The following is a 14,050-nucleotide window of genomic DNA, read 5'->3' as shown; positions in this document are numbered from 1 at the left end:
AACCTGATCTAATTGGATCTGCTCTGAGTGTGGTCTCAGACCAGACCTTCCATCCTAAATCATTCTATGAACAGCTACATTGGCCGCCCTTTGGGATTTGGGCTTCTTTTTCAACTGAGAGCTGAGGATCTTTAACGTCAGAGCAAATTAATATCTAGATCTCCTTCTATTGTAGAACAAGGAGTATCATCCCCAGCCCATTCCTTTTAAATAGAAAGAACCCAATCTCAAAGAAAATCTAGGTTTGCGGTAAAAGGGAAACTTAGAGACAAACAGCCCAAAATAAGCCTCCAATCAGTATGCAACTGCTCTCAGAAGAGCTAATAAGTAATCACATGCAGCTGGAAGACAAAGCATTGAAATAGTACTACTACAATGAATAGTATCTTCTTCTAATCTTATCGTGTCCCCGGTGGTGACTCGATCTCAAAGGATCTAAGAGCTGAGGAGATGCAGGAGAGGCCAAGGAGCCATTCGAAGATGGACCGGACTGTTGCTCACTGCAGCTCCACTGTCCTATTCGCTGCTCCCAGCCACATGGTCCTGACCCTTCTCCTCAGCATTAATTGTCACCTCACCCCAAGGTGATGCGATTCATCTCACTAAGCTGAACTGACCTAGGAAAAGAGCAGACAGCTTTTGTCCAGCTTAGAGAACCGAAATGACTCAGCTAAAGATGGGAGCTAGTGGGACCCAAAGAGTTGGAGAGCAGCTGCACTCCAAAAGGAACGCAACAGACACAAAATGACTAAGGACAAAGTACAATTTTCACTTCATTCCAGCACCCTAATATAAAAACCAATAACATGTAATGAGTGTGAAGGGAAATTAAAAAAAAAATCCATTTAAGAATATTTAATTTCAAAAGGCTCAATTAATTTGTGAAACCTACTGCCACAGGATGAAAAGTGAAATCAAAGACTTCTCAAGCTTTAAAAGAAAAGATCAGAGTTATGAGAAATAAGAACAGCTAGTGAAGTAATGTTTACCAAAAAAAAAAAAAAGTTACAAGAAATAGAGTAACTTGCAATTTCAGAGTGAAAACTGGCCTCTGACCAAAATGTTTCAGAATATCATTCCCTAAGGGTAGGCTAACCTGCTGCAGGATCCTTCAATTTTCTTCCAACATACCAATTGCCAGAATTAAATAGTTTCTATATAAGGAATAGGTGAGGCCGTTCTCAAAAAAGACAGACAACTACCACTTTGTAGTCACTCTAGGTACACCTATGCTCATTACCCTGCAAATTAGGCTACCCCCCAGAGCAATAACTTTCCACTGAGTTTATGACTAGTGAGTTATATTCCTGGGTCTCTGAGACATTTTGAAAGAGCAGAGTTCTTCCCCTAGTTCTCTAGTTGCCTCCCGTGCTGGATACCCCTCCACCTCAACAGTATCGCTCTCAAGAATGGAAATCACACTCAGCTTCCTCTGCCCTTCTGCCCTGGTGCCATCTTGCCTCCCCACCCTTCCCCACATTGCCTGTCCTGTGGCCAGTCTCACCTGCTGATTACTAGGAGAATAGGGGGTTTCACGCCTGGAATTTCCTGTCCCAGACTCGCCCGCAGGAGCCTGAAAGAGAGAAGACAAAGCTAGATAGTTACTGTACAGCAGCAACTTCCACGTCTCTCCCTTAGCAGTGAGACCGGGAGGCAAGGGAGACCACCGACATCCAGCCCGAGGCCAACTGTGGGCCACCTCGCCGCGAGAGAGCGGAGTTAGCAACGGGCCCAACAGCAGATGTCACATGGCAGAAACTTGCAAAAAGCACTAGAAACAGCAAGGGAATGACATGAAACGTTCATATGCAAACACCCTGCAAGGCCAACTGAGTCAGGTTAAAGCCTTCTGCCTTGTAAGACATCCCCAAGAACCCTCCCCCACAACTTCTCTTCAGCCCTCCACAGCCTGGGCCACAGTCTAGGCAAACCTGTTGTATAGGCACTAAGCCACCCCAGCTGAAAGGAGACAAGACTCATCCCCAGCCACATCCCTTGCTGTTGGCCTACTGGTAGCACCTTTACAAGCAGCCCAGAGCATAGGGAAGACCAGGCTCCCGCCCCTTCCACAGGAACCTACGATCACCAGCGCTCAGGCTGAGCCACCCCAACAGCTACAGCAAGAGAGCACGGTCCCAGTAAGTACCTGCAGCCTGTCCACAGGATAAAGGAGCATGATCTAAAAAGTATTTTAGATGCCTTAGTGGTGGGGATTAGTGGTGGAAACAGGTCATTTGGGATTTAGAGAACTGTTTAAGCAAATCTAGGGTTCTGAAATCATTGATACTGTATCCATGCACTAGTGAATCATGTTCATTAGATTCAAGTCAGCCTTGGGCAATGGTATTTCTACTGACCAAGCCAGGAGATGTGATACGAAGTTTACGCTGGAGCACAGAAAACATCTGATCCTTCTTAGCACTGTAAAGACGGCGAGCGTAGCAGTGTCAACTGCTCTACTTCCATGCCTCCACAGCAGAGAGTCCTGAGTCACCCTGCCTCTGGCTACTGCTACCCAAGTCTTCCCGTGCGCCAACACACACGCTCACCAGTCCCCAAGGAAGAAGCTTTGTACAGTACTGTTTTTCAGGGACTTCAGCTCCCTGACCCAGCTGACACACGACTGCTCCAGTTCTGGTGTCAGCACACAGGAGCAGAACGTGCAGACAGGGGGAACTGCTCCCATTTGACACCAACCTGGAATGAGATTAGCTCCAGCTCACTGTGACACCCACCTCAGATTGGTGATAGTTGACCTGCAAAAAGGGTCAGTGCTTTGCGACCGCTGCTTTTTTGATCTTCTGAACTCTAAAGCTGGATGTCTGTAATGTCCAAACCACAGCCTTTGACTTTAATATACTGAGATGTTACAGAGATTCAACTACATGCCTTGCTCTACGCTTATCTGCCTACGCATCTGTGAAAAACAAATTCTCACCAAGGAACTAGGCTAAAAACATCGAAGAGAACTACAGCTGGGTGTTGGTTGGTTGGTTTGTTTTTTCTTCTGTGTGTGTGGGCTGTTTGTTTGCAGTGTTTTGCTTCTCTGGCTTTTCAGACATCCGAAAGGGCTGAGAAAGGAAGGGAAGAGCGGTGTGGGGCTAATCTGGAACATAATGTCTTTGGGTCTAGTCCTTGCTCTGCCACAGGCTTCCTGTGCTAGAGTGAGAAAGTTAAATACAAACAGATTTCCCAGAGCAGAAAGCAAAGTTCTCCCTTGAAATCTGAAAGTCTAGATATACTGAAACAAGTCACTTCAAGGAACAGTGTGCTCCGGGGCTGTAGATAATAACTATGTCAGCTGTGCTGCCTCTTACTTTTCAGCAGTCTAAGAACGGCTGTCTTTGTTCATTCTTCTACCAGCCCTGCCAGCTCCCCACACAACCACCGCAGGCAGGGAACGCTGCTGCTCCCAGCCTGACTCCTGCCCACACAAAGGGACATGGGGGATGCCACAGAATGAAAATTGTCTCGGTTGGAAGGGACCTTTCAGATCATGGAGTCCAACTATCAACCTGCCACTGACAAAACCATCACTAAACCATATCGCTAAGCACCACGTCTACCCGGGCTTTTCAATCCCTCCAGGGATGGCGACTCCACCACTGCCCTGGGCAGCCTCTTCCAACACCCGACAGCCCTTTCGGGGAAGGAATTTTCCCCAATATCCATCCGAAACCTGCCCTGGCGCAACTGGAGGCCGTTTCCTCTTGTCCCATGGCCTGTTCCTTGGGAGAAGAGCCCGACCCCCCCTGGCTGCCCCCTCCTTTCAGGGAGCTGCAGAGAGCGAGAAGGTCTCCCCTCAGCCCCCTTTTCTCCAGGCTGAACACCCCCAGCTCCCTCAGCCGCTCCTCACCAGCCTTGTGCTCTAAAGTCTCTAAGTCCCCTCGCATCCCGCCGCCCCTCAGCGGGACTCAGCAGCAGGCACGCTGGGCAATAACGGGGGTACATTAGTGGCTGGAAGACAATTCATGACCGTCAGCGACTGACAGCCTCTGCAGGCAAAGGACACATGTTAGGTGGGACCGGCCCCCGCACGGGCCTCGTGCTGCCCGGCGTCGGGTCCGGTGCATGCGCAGGGGTTTAGTAGGACACGGGTGGCCTCGACTGCGTGCGCGCACGCCATACACAGCATGCCGTGGGACTGCTTGCCTTGGAGTAAAGGTTGGTCTTCAGCACTCCCCCCCTGCCATAGCCCAGGGGCGGCCCCCCCAGGCAGGCCTTGCCTGCTGCCTTCCCCTTGCGGTTTGCCACCACAAAGGGGTTCTCACTGAAGAGGATGGGCTGGGAGTCGATCATGCACTCTTGCTCTGGCGTCTTTGGCATCTGGTCCTGGGACAAGGGGCCACCCGTGGGATCCTGCTTGTCCAACTGGGGCTTTTCTGCCCCGCTGGCGCACTGGTCAGGTGGAGCAGGGTCCTGAGGAGGGCCAGCCACGCTTCCGATGATGGGGCTGGCGGCTGTATCGGGGCATGAATCCCGGCTGTCCTGTGCCACCGGCAGAGACAGCAGAGCGCAGTCGCCCTCCATTCTGGAGCTGGCCTTATTATACTGAACAAGCTGAGAGGAAAACAAAAGGGTCAGAAAGAGACAAGGAGAACAGAGTAAAGGAGAAGAGGGAGAAAATACAGAGCTGATGCTGAAGGACAGGGGAGAGAAGAATTCGAGTACTAATGCCCACATGACCACCCCTTCCCTCTCTCCTCCTCCATCACCAGTCTTGTGATGATCCCAAATGCTACTTCCAAGAAAGGACCTTGCAATACAGACACCCAGTAGCTGACAGCACGAGCACGCTCCCCGCACTCTTCCATCTCGTCCGCATTCCAGCCTGCACTCCAGCAGCTCGCCAGGAATGCTGCTGCTCTCCGGCAAAACCGACTGCCAAAACCCGCACCAGCACACGTCCTCTCCCACCTCGCTGCAGCGCATCCTAATCATAGAATCATAGAATTGCTGAGGTTGGAAGGGACCTTTAAGATCATCGAGTCCAACCTTTAGCCTACCCTGACAAGAGCCACTTCTAAACCATGTCCCTAAGTGCCCCATCTACCCTTTTTTTAAACACCTCCAGGGATGGTGAATCCACCACCTCCCTGGGCAGCCTATTCCAATGTTTAATAACCCTTTCAGTGAAAAAATGTCTCCTAATATCTAATCTAAACCTCCCCTGACGTAACTCGAACCCGTTTCCCCTCGTCCTATCACTTGTCACCAGGGAGAAGAGGTCAGTCCCCATCTCTCTACAACCTCCTTTCAGGTAGTTGTAGAGGGTGATAAGGTCTCCCCTCAGCCTCCTCTTCTCCTCAACTCCACTCCACCACCACATGGCCCTACATCGACTGTCCCAGCCCAGCACACTTCCAAGCAGCTCCAGCACTGTCACACAGAATAACATCTGTCACCTCGCTCCAACGCCCTTCCATACAGTTACACAGTCACCACCATATCATCTACCCCATGCTGTTCCATCACACCTGCACAGGCAAACATGCCTTTATGGCCCCACTTCATCAAAATACACACCAATAATTAACAGACAGCTAAATAAGGGCTAACAGAGCACAGATCCCTTTGAGTGCTCTTAGCGAAGGCAGGACTGAAACAGAGCTCCAGTTCTGCCTAGGCTCAACTTGCACCCAACCAAGATGAAGCACTGACCTTTCCTCTTGTAATACTATAAAAGAGAGTTTGTTACCCCAGCCAAAGCCTTCTTTTAGGGAAGCAGAGATAATCGGAGAGCAATGATCAAATCTCCTTCTATCCAAGTGCCTGCCAGGGAGCAGAAAGACCTCTTCTGCTCAGAGCACATTCTCCAACTCCTGTGTCATGGCAGCATTCACAAAAATAGCTCTGAAGGGCTGGGTGGGCTGGTGACTACAATGGCAGCTGAGAGGCTCAGGAATTCCTGAGGCCCTCCCCTAACCCCCCAACCCCAACCCAACCTAAAGCAGTGGTTGGCAGAGCCCTGGCTCGTATCATATTTCTGCAGACAGCGAGGCCTGTGCTACCCTTAGAAATTTTGCTATTGTAGCTATGTGACTTTTCACTGACAAAAAACCCTACCAAGAAGCCCCCAAATTCCAACCTTCTTTTCCCAGAGTGCAATAAAGTACACTAGCAAGAGCTGTAGTGCATGTAAAGCTATGCCAGGCAAAAAGTACTTTCAGGCACATTATTTGCTCAGTGGGGATGCTGTAACGAAAACCCGGCCAGCAATCCACCACCGCAAAGCCGGTCTGTTGGTCCTTCGGCCAGGCCCCTCTGACGGCGCCGCTGTTTCCCTCGCCAAGCAGAGGAGCACAGACCCTGACCAGCCCGGCTTCCAGGTGAATCCCACCACCACCAAGGCCTGCTTTGGGAAAAACAACATTTTGGGGGCACTGTGGAGATGGGCACCTCACTAAGACTGCATGAAGTCTGACAGTCCACGGGGAGCCTCAATGCCTGTTTTGTTCATGGACGTGACTGGAACCAAGCTTCGTCTACCCCTCGCTTTAATCTCCAGCGCTTCTGCTGCAGCGGCATATTCCAGTGCAGGATGCCTCGCTGCCTCTGCCTCAGAGTGGGCTATTTTTATCAGACAAGCAACAACTTCTATTTTGGGTAAGCAAAGACTTTGGCAATGCAATGTGCTTTTCCCAGCCTTGCCTCTGTCACTGCCCAGCCCAGCAGACGGGACCATCGTGTTCTACCCCGCACCCTCCAAGGCAGACACAGAAGAAATGCATTTGCAGTTCCGATCCGTCACTTTGCTCCAGAGACTGAAACAAATCTGATCTGAAAACTAATGAACAAGTACAGAGAACGAATCAATGGCTAGAAATTGAAGAGAAATAGCTTCAGACTAGAAAGTACAGACTGTTAATTAACTAACCACGGTGAGACGCTACTGAGAGATGTAAAGTCTTGTCTGTTTCTTAGAGTCCAGAAAGCAAAACTAGTTTGTAAATGGTTTGCTGTGTCTAGATGCAGTAATTCACAGGTACGGTTTCCAAGCCTGTACTCTGCAGAAGACAGGGACTATAATGGCTCTTTTATTACTGCGATGGCAGCATCCAGACGCTGTAGTGCACAGGGTACGCTGCAGATGCCAGTTACTGAGACGCCGGCACAGCCGCAGGGCATCACCGAGACAAGCATTCTCATACAGCTTTCAACTGCAATTTTTCAGTTGGGGTTTTAAAAGTATACAAATAAAACAGGCTTGAAAAGTAAGCCTTTGTTAAATCTTGCTCACAAAAGGACCAATACACAGCAATACAGATTAATCCAAGATGGACAGACATCTGCCCCCTTCTTTGGGGGAGATTCTCGGGGAATTATCATGACAAATTCCAGCCGCAATTCACAGCAGTTGCGACAGAGGTCTGCACCTCCTCCTGTTCAACAGTGTGAGGAACGGCAGGCCCTGCAACACCCCTGCAGGGAACTATAGGGGAAGAGAAGATATGCAGACACCGTTTGGAGGAGAATTTGTGCGGTGAGAAAGTTGGCCTAGAGACAGAAAGAAAGGAAAAAATACTACAGGAACCGGGAAACAGTCATCCTAACCCAGTGAGACTGCCTGGAGATAGACAACCTGTTAATTGAACCGCATGCTTTTCTGGTGGCTGGCCTGATCCATGTGTGGCTCTTCCAGGCAGTCACCACACCGGCGAGGTGCAGCCCCCGAAGGAACACCAGAACCGTACCTCCCCGTACTCACCATCTAGGCAGACATGTGTCTTCAAACAGAACAAAGACAGGGTTGGGCAAATGACAGCTGGAAAAAGACAAACCTGGGCACCAACCGGCCCTTCCCCTGAAATGGGACATTTATAGATGCCGCCCATACACCCCGGCATTCCAGCGTGTTCGGCCCCACATTCCAGTGCCAAGCGTTCCTGGGCTGACACGGGCTGCTGAGGCACAAGCTCCCAAATGCTGCTCTCTCTGGATGACACAAGGGCTGTCCAGCAAAGAGGCAGCTGCTTGCGTGGGGCTGGCTCTCCCCTTGTTTCCAGATACTAAGTTACACTAAGAGATGCTAAAAATACGTTAAACCTTTTCCTGATAATACTTTTCTGTGTGAACAGCCAAGAGAGAAAACGCAAGAGCTGGGGATTATGGGGAGGAACAAAGGGAGACAAAGCTGGAGACGAAGCAGGGCTCTAATCCGTGTGAGAGGAGAAAAGCAAGAGGGCCTGAAGTCAACGAGAGGAGGGATGAGTAGGTGAGGAGACCCATCCGGATGGAATGAGATGGAGACAGTAAAGGTAAAAGGATCCTGAAATGATGGAACGGGAGTGCAGAATCTGATGGTGACAGCGAAGGTGGTCTCGTTACAAGAGGAGGAAAGGAACGGAGGTGAAGACTGAGGATGTCTGTGAAGGAGCAGGCAGGAAGCCAGTGCAACAGGGATGATGCAGGGAAGATAAATCAAGACCGAGGGAGCCAAAGATGGAGAGGTGAGGTGAGGTTTTACACAACACAGGAGAGACGGATGACTTTGTAACCTGTGAAGTTTGTGAATTCTGGATTTTCTACTGGCTGAGGTGCCACATATCCCACATTAGGGACTGAAATGCAGGTCATGGGCAGAAATGCAGGTCCAAGGCTGTGTCAGGGCTAAGTCGCGATATGCAATCACTGCCACTTTGACTTTTGCAGTCCTAGATGGATCTTGACTTTAATACTTCTGGTGTCAGCACCCTGCATCCCCCCCTCCTTCCTGAACACCATCCCACAATGAATTTACAGCTAAGCTGCGCACAACATTGTCACCTTCTGTGTTGGGAAGAATCCTCCCTTCCCTCCTCTGCAGCTTTCAGTAGTTGTCTCCTTCCATGGTAAATCCCCTGCACACTCCCATTCCCATCCACCCTTCTCTCCTGCTGGGCTGTCCTTTCTGCCTTGTTCGAGACACTTCCTTCTGCATCTCGGCAATTACACAGGGCCACCTCCCTTTACAAAGTGGAAAGCAACCCGTCTCTCTGCTCCCCTCACTTTCTTATCCTAGTCTTTCTTTTGTGGCTACCTCCTGTTCCAGACAGTGTAGAAGTCTACCACAGCTCCGCTTCCCAGTTTTCCTCTGCAGAGAGTACCACCATCCCTCACCATCAGGGCGCAAGGAGAGGGGTAACGGAACAACCACGGCTTCCCCACATCTCGACAGCCCCTCACTTACAGTGCGATTGACTCTCTGTAAGCCACTGCTGGGCAAAGCAGCCAGGGTCCGATAGTCCAGTCTCAAAGGTTCGCTGGTGGCATTCTGGAGAGGGGCAAGGGGGGGAGCAAAAAAACACAAACACCAGGAAGAGATCAGGCCACAAGTCAACTAAATCAACCAGACAGAGCAATTAAAAGGAAACCACCCCTAGAAATAACCAAGGCCTTATCTCCAAACTCTGCAGAAAGTTCCCATTGCCTGGAAATGAAGCTGGAATTGTTCCAAACAGAACCAAGGGGGCCCATGACAGAGGCCAGGCTTGAGAAATACCAGAGACCGGGTCACTCTGGGCCCTTGGTCACCCACTGGTGCACTGACCCCCACCACTCCTCCTGCCCCCATGGGCACACATCCGCTCCCGCGTAGGGGGAGCGGAGAACGTGACATACATACCAGTTTTCTCCAAATAGCACCCAGAAAGGCTTCCAGGCTGGATTTGGAGACATTTGAGAGCGCAAATCTACAATTCCTCTACAGTATCTTTTCTTAACTCACACTCATTGTATAATTTTGTTTGATTTCACTTCCCATTTTCATTTGTCTGCCTTTCTAATTCTAGCCATTGTTTTTCACCATTCCTTCCTCAAACACATTACAGATTTCTTAATTTCTGATACCTTCTCTTACACCCAGAAGTCAAGTCTTTGGTGGTGGGGCAGAGTGGAGAACAGAAGTTATGGGGAATGAGCATTTTTAGACATTTCCCCAGTCTTCAAGTCCAGTTGTGGCCCTTTTCTGCAGCTCTCCAGCCCTCCCACCATGCTCCTCACCTCTGCCTCCTCCTCAAGCTGCTGTGTGGCTGCCTCCCGCTCCCTACGCATCCACTCCTTCCATGAGACAGGACAGAGTCAGAGCAGCATCCAAGCAGCACAGGCAAAGAGAGAGGGAAAGAGGTCAGCACCATGCTGGGCAGTGACTCCAGAGGGGGGACAGAGGAGCACAGACAGCACTGGCGCCAGGAGAGTGAGTGCAGAAACCCAGCACGTACGTGGGGAAAGAGGAGCTGGAATTCTGCACGAGCTCAGTTATCGCCAGCAAAACGGAGGGGAACAGACACCCCGAACAACACAAGTCAGGGCGTCCCCAGGGAGGGGAAGAGAGCAGATGTCTCTAAGATCCTCAGCAGGGTCAGTCCTGGGGAAAAGAAATGGCAGCTAAAGCCCCCCTCCCCACCCCAAGCACAAGCTACGCCATCACCAAGGGAAAGGAGAAGATCGCTTATTGCAACAAGAGACATCTTGACAGAGCACAGACGGGAAAGGCTGGAAGGGAATGGAAAAACAAATCTACAGAGCACAGGCCTAGTTGTCACTAAGGAAAAAGACCTAAAAAAATCACATGCTTGTTAATAGCATCACAGTCAAAAGACTATATATAGAGACAGAAACCGTATAAGCATGACGCAGGGCTTAAAGTCCCCTGGTCAGCTCTCAGTCATTCAAGTGCAGCACAGGAATATTACAAGAGTGACCAGTGACTCATCTCACACGCCCCAGCTACGGGCTTGCTCCCGAGCTGCAAGAGGAAGGTAATAATATGTTACTTGTCTTAAAGAATGATTTCTGTTCATTTATACTTTTGTGACTTTTTGCCCAGCACCTATGCTGCAGGGCGAGGGCCGTGGACAAAAGCAGCATCATTCTTCCATTCTACTGCGCATCGCCACCCTCCCGACCGCTCCTCCCAAACAGCAGCAACCAGATGGTGCCGAAGTCCCAGGGCTGGAGGGATGGGAGGTGGAAGGCATCTGAGAAACAGAGAGGGAGCTAACTGAAAATTCTGATAAGCACCTGGGCCATTCTCTTCAAAAGCTTCTGTGCATTACCACTAGCAAGTAATCAGTGTCCCACATCACACCCCCCATCTCCAGACAATAATGAGCAACATGAGAAGACACTAATGCTCTGGAAGATCACACGATCCAAAGGGATATTTAGGAATGTTTAAGCTAAAGTCTATTCTGAATCTGGTTATGCTTATTTTGGACAAGTGTTAGCTGCAAGGGGAGTGTTCAAGCTGACAGTATGTGATCCTTCTCTGAGGTCTTAAGCTGAAGAGAGAAATTGCGCCAGCCAGCCCAGATGGAGCTCTGGAATGTTCAAAGTTCATCTCTGACAACATCTGGAGAGCCCGAGGAAGCTCTGGATTAAGACTAGAAAAATAACTGCAGCTACAGAGTTGGGACAGTGAAATGCACCATGAATCAGTCCATGGAGATCCGGAGTTACTACTATTGCTACCAGAAACTGAATTACCAAAGAACTGAACTGGAGAGCTGTGTGCAGTGAGTGCAGCAGTGGTACTTGAAAACCTCTACAGGGCTAACGGTGAGTATAGCAAAGCCAAAATCCTTCCCATTTCTTCAGTTCACAACCTTATTGTAAGGAGATCTCTATCACTCGTTTGATCTCTATCACTCTTGTGCAAAACTGAACATGAAACACTGAAGTATTAGAGGACAGGTCCAAAAATGGTGACACAAATAGTATTAGTCAGGATCTGGCACTGAGGTAGGAACTTCCTACAGCATTACAATGACTACCACACAGTGCTGGCTCCATCACTGGTATAAATTTAGTTATCAAAACCGGTATTAGACACAGAATCCCAGTTTCAAGGTCACGCTAAAAGGCAACAATAGAAAAACGCGTCTTTGCTGTTAGGTCTCAGGCCATGGATCCCGAGATGTCAGAGGAGCCTGGAGCATCCATTGCTACCTCCTCCTAGTACACTAATGGAAGGGGCACCAAAAAATACGACATCTTTTAAAGGCAGAGGCAATTCTGGAGGGGAGTCCTGGTCTCTGCTGATCACTAGGCTACAGGCGTATGCTTCTCCGCTCTTCAGAGGCTGGGACAGACAGCACTGTAATTATACTAAGCCAGACTATAGTGAGAGAAAAGGCAGTATATGGGAATGTGGACCTTAGAAGTCCTTACATACACGTTACTGCAACCTCAGAATATTGCTTTAAAATCTATCAAAAGTAAAACATCCAAGAAAGATGAACCACGATTACTGTGTATTGTTCAGCCTCCAGAAATAATATTTGTTACAAGATGCCCACCATTGTTTTGAAATATTGCTGATGGCTGAGTGACTAGTTATTGCTAAGTTTTTTTCTTTTAAATTAACCATTTTAATTACATTTCAAGTTCAAATTTTCCATTAAAAGCTATCATAATGCCATCAGCACTTTTTAAAATGAGATATGGCCAAGGTTACATCACCAAACATAAAAATTTTTCTGTTTTTTGACAAAGTCTCTGAGGTATTTTTAAGTAATCTCAGCACAAATTTTGGAAAAGCCTTTATCTACCCAAGACTGAACTAATGTAATCTGCTCAGACAGAGCAGCATGGGTTTGGGGCCAGACTTGCTCTTGGTTTATGCAGAGGTGTTAGAAATACTGTAATGAGTTAAAGTACCTGAAGTCTCCTAGAGCATTCAAATCCATATGCTACCAAAACAAAACTGGTAGGAATACCCTTTGCTGTAACAGTAACTCTGCAAAATCAGGTTTTCTGAAACTACACCAAACCACCCTCAGTTCCTTCCTAGGAAAGGAACAATTTATTTTATAGGAAAAACCTAAATCTGATCTAAATTGGCTCTGCTCCGAGCTGAACTGAGGTCCCTTCCTACCCAAATTATTCATAGAATGGTTTGAATTGAAGGACCTTTAAAGGCCATACAGTCCAACCCCCCCATAATGAGCAGGGACATCTTCAACTAGATCAGGTTGCAGATTATTCTACAAGGCCATTCCACTGGAAGCATTCCCACCTAAGTACAGATCGCAAACACCATCAGAACACCTTGCAGATACTTAGGACAGAAATCCCTTGGCTTATTCCTGTACGTGCTGACATCAGTCTAAGCTGTAGGCCAGCAAAGTAAAGCTTCCAAAGGGACTCTGCAACACACTGCACCCCTTTTGTCCCTCTGCTCCAGCCTTTTGTAAAATCGTACCCTGCGTAGTCCATTGCATCGCTGACAGCAAGGCCATACAGCCATTTTCATGTTCCTTGCTCTGTCCTCCTACGGTCTGTGCCACTGACTATTCAAAACCTTGACCCTTTTTTCCAAAACAAGTAAAATCTCAAGTGTTAACTAAATTATAAAGATCACCTCCATCCAGGACTGCCAACATAACTACACAGTTGTCAGGCAGCAGATGTAAAAAAGTGATTACAATTACAGAAAGAATGTAGAGAAACATCAGGTGTATCTAAATTGGAAACCTGAAGAAACACCTGCAAAATGTACATATACGTATCTGCCAGAGCAGATTCCTTACTGACAAGACTGAGGAATTCCATTTTCCCTCATATTCCAAAAGAATCTGACTGAATAAATTACAGTTTTAAAAGGAATAACTAGAAAACCCAAGCCCTCGAGGGGCTTGACTCTGCTAATCTGTTCCTGTGAAAGGCTGAAACAGTAGGCAGAAATATAAAAATCTCATAATGAATCATAAAAATGATCATGTAAACTGAGGAGCACAAACTTGTGATTGATTAACAGTGCCACTTCTTCAGTTCAGGGCAACTTTGAGCTGTGCATTCTCATTTTTGCTCATAAAAGCTCTGTCAGGTTGTGGAGTGCTGTGTAGGGAGAAGTGATTAAATGTGGGACTTCCAAGCTAACAGGCCATTTTTCTCAAAGATGCAGCTTGGCCAGAAAGTACCATCAGGTAACAAAGACGAGCTCTGTAAATAACAGAAGAGTACCGCCAAAGAGGTACACAGGAAGGTATGGCAAAGCCAAAAAGCAGCTAGAGTTAACCGAGCAGTGCACTATGAAGAGAAGGCCCAAAGCCCCCCAAGGCATTAACGA

The 14,050-nt window shown here is 48.4% G+C and overlaps 1 protein-coding gene across 34 annotated transcripts in view; it reads right to left on the bottom strand.

The window, feature by feature from the left end:
* Positions 1–14,050, bottom strand: part of SCRIB (scribble planar cell polarity protein) — a 118,084-nt gene that overhangs the window by 34,085 nt on the left and 69,949 nt on the right. For 12 of the 34 annotated variants that reach the window (XM_063327741.1, XM_063327749.1, XM_063327743.1 and 9 more), the window contains 4 exons: positions 9,982–10,038; positions 9,170–9,253; positions 4,153–4,560; positions 1,505–1,573 (listed from right to left, as the gene is read on the bottom strand). In XM_063327741.1, coding sequence (XP_063183811.1) covers positions 1,505–1,573; positions 4,153–4,560; positions 9,170–9,253; positions 9,982–10,038 — 618 coding nt within the window. The remainder of the gene's footprint in view (positions 1–1,504; positions 1,574–4,152; positions 4,561–9,169; positions 9,254–9,981; positions 10,039–14,050) is intronic. The other 22 variants (XM_063327764.1, XM_063327767.1, XM_063327775.1 and 19 more) reach the window with 6 other exon arrangements.

The sequence above is a fragment of the Chroicocephalus ridibundus genome, chromosome 2, assembly GCF_963924245.1.
Source record: "Chroicocephalus ridibundus chromosome 2, bChrRid1.1, whole genome shotgun sequence".
NCBI lineage: Eukaryota > Metazoa > Chordata > Aves > Charadriiformes > Laridae > Chroicocephalus > Chroicocephalus ridibundus.
This window is presented reverse-complemented; position numbering and strand designations above follow the sequence as displayed.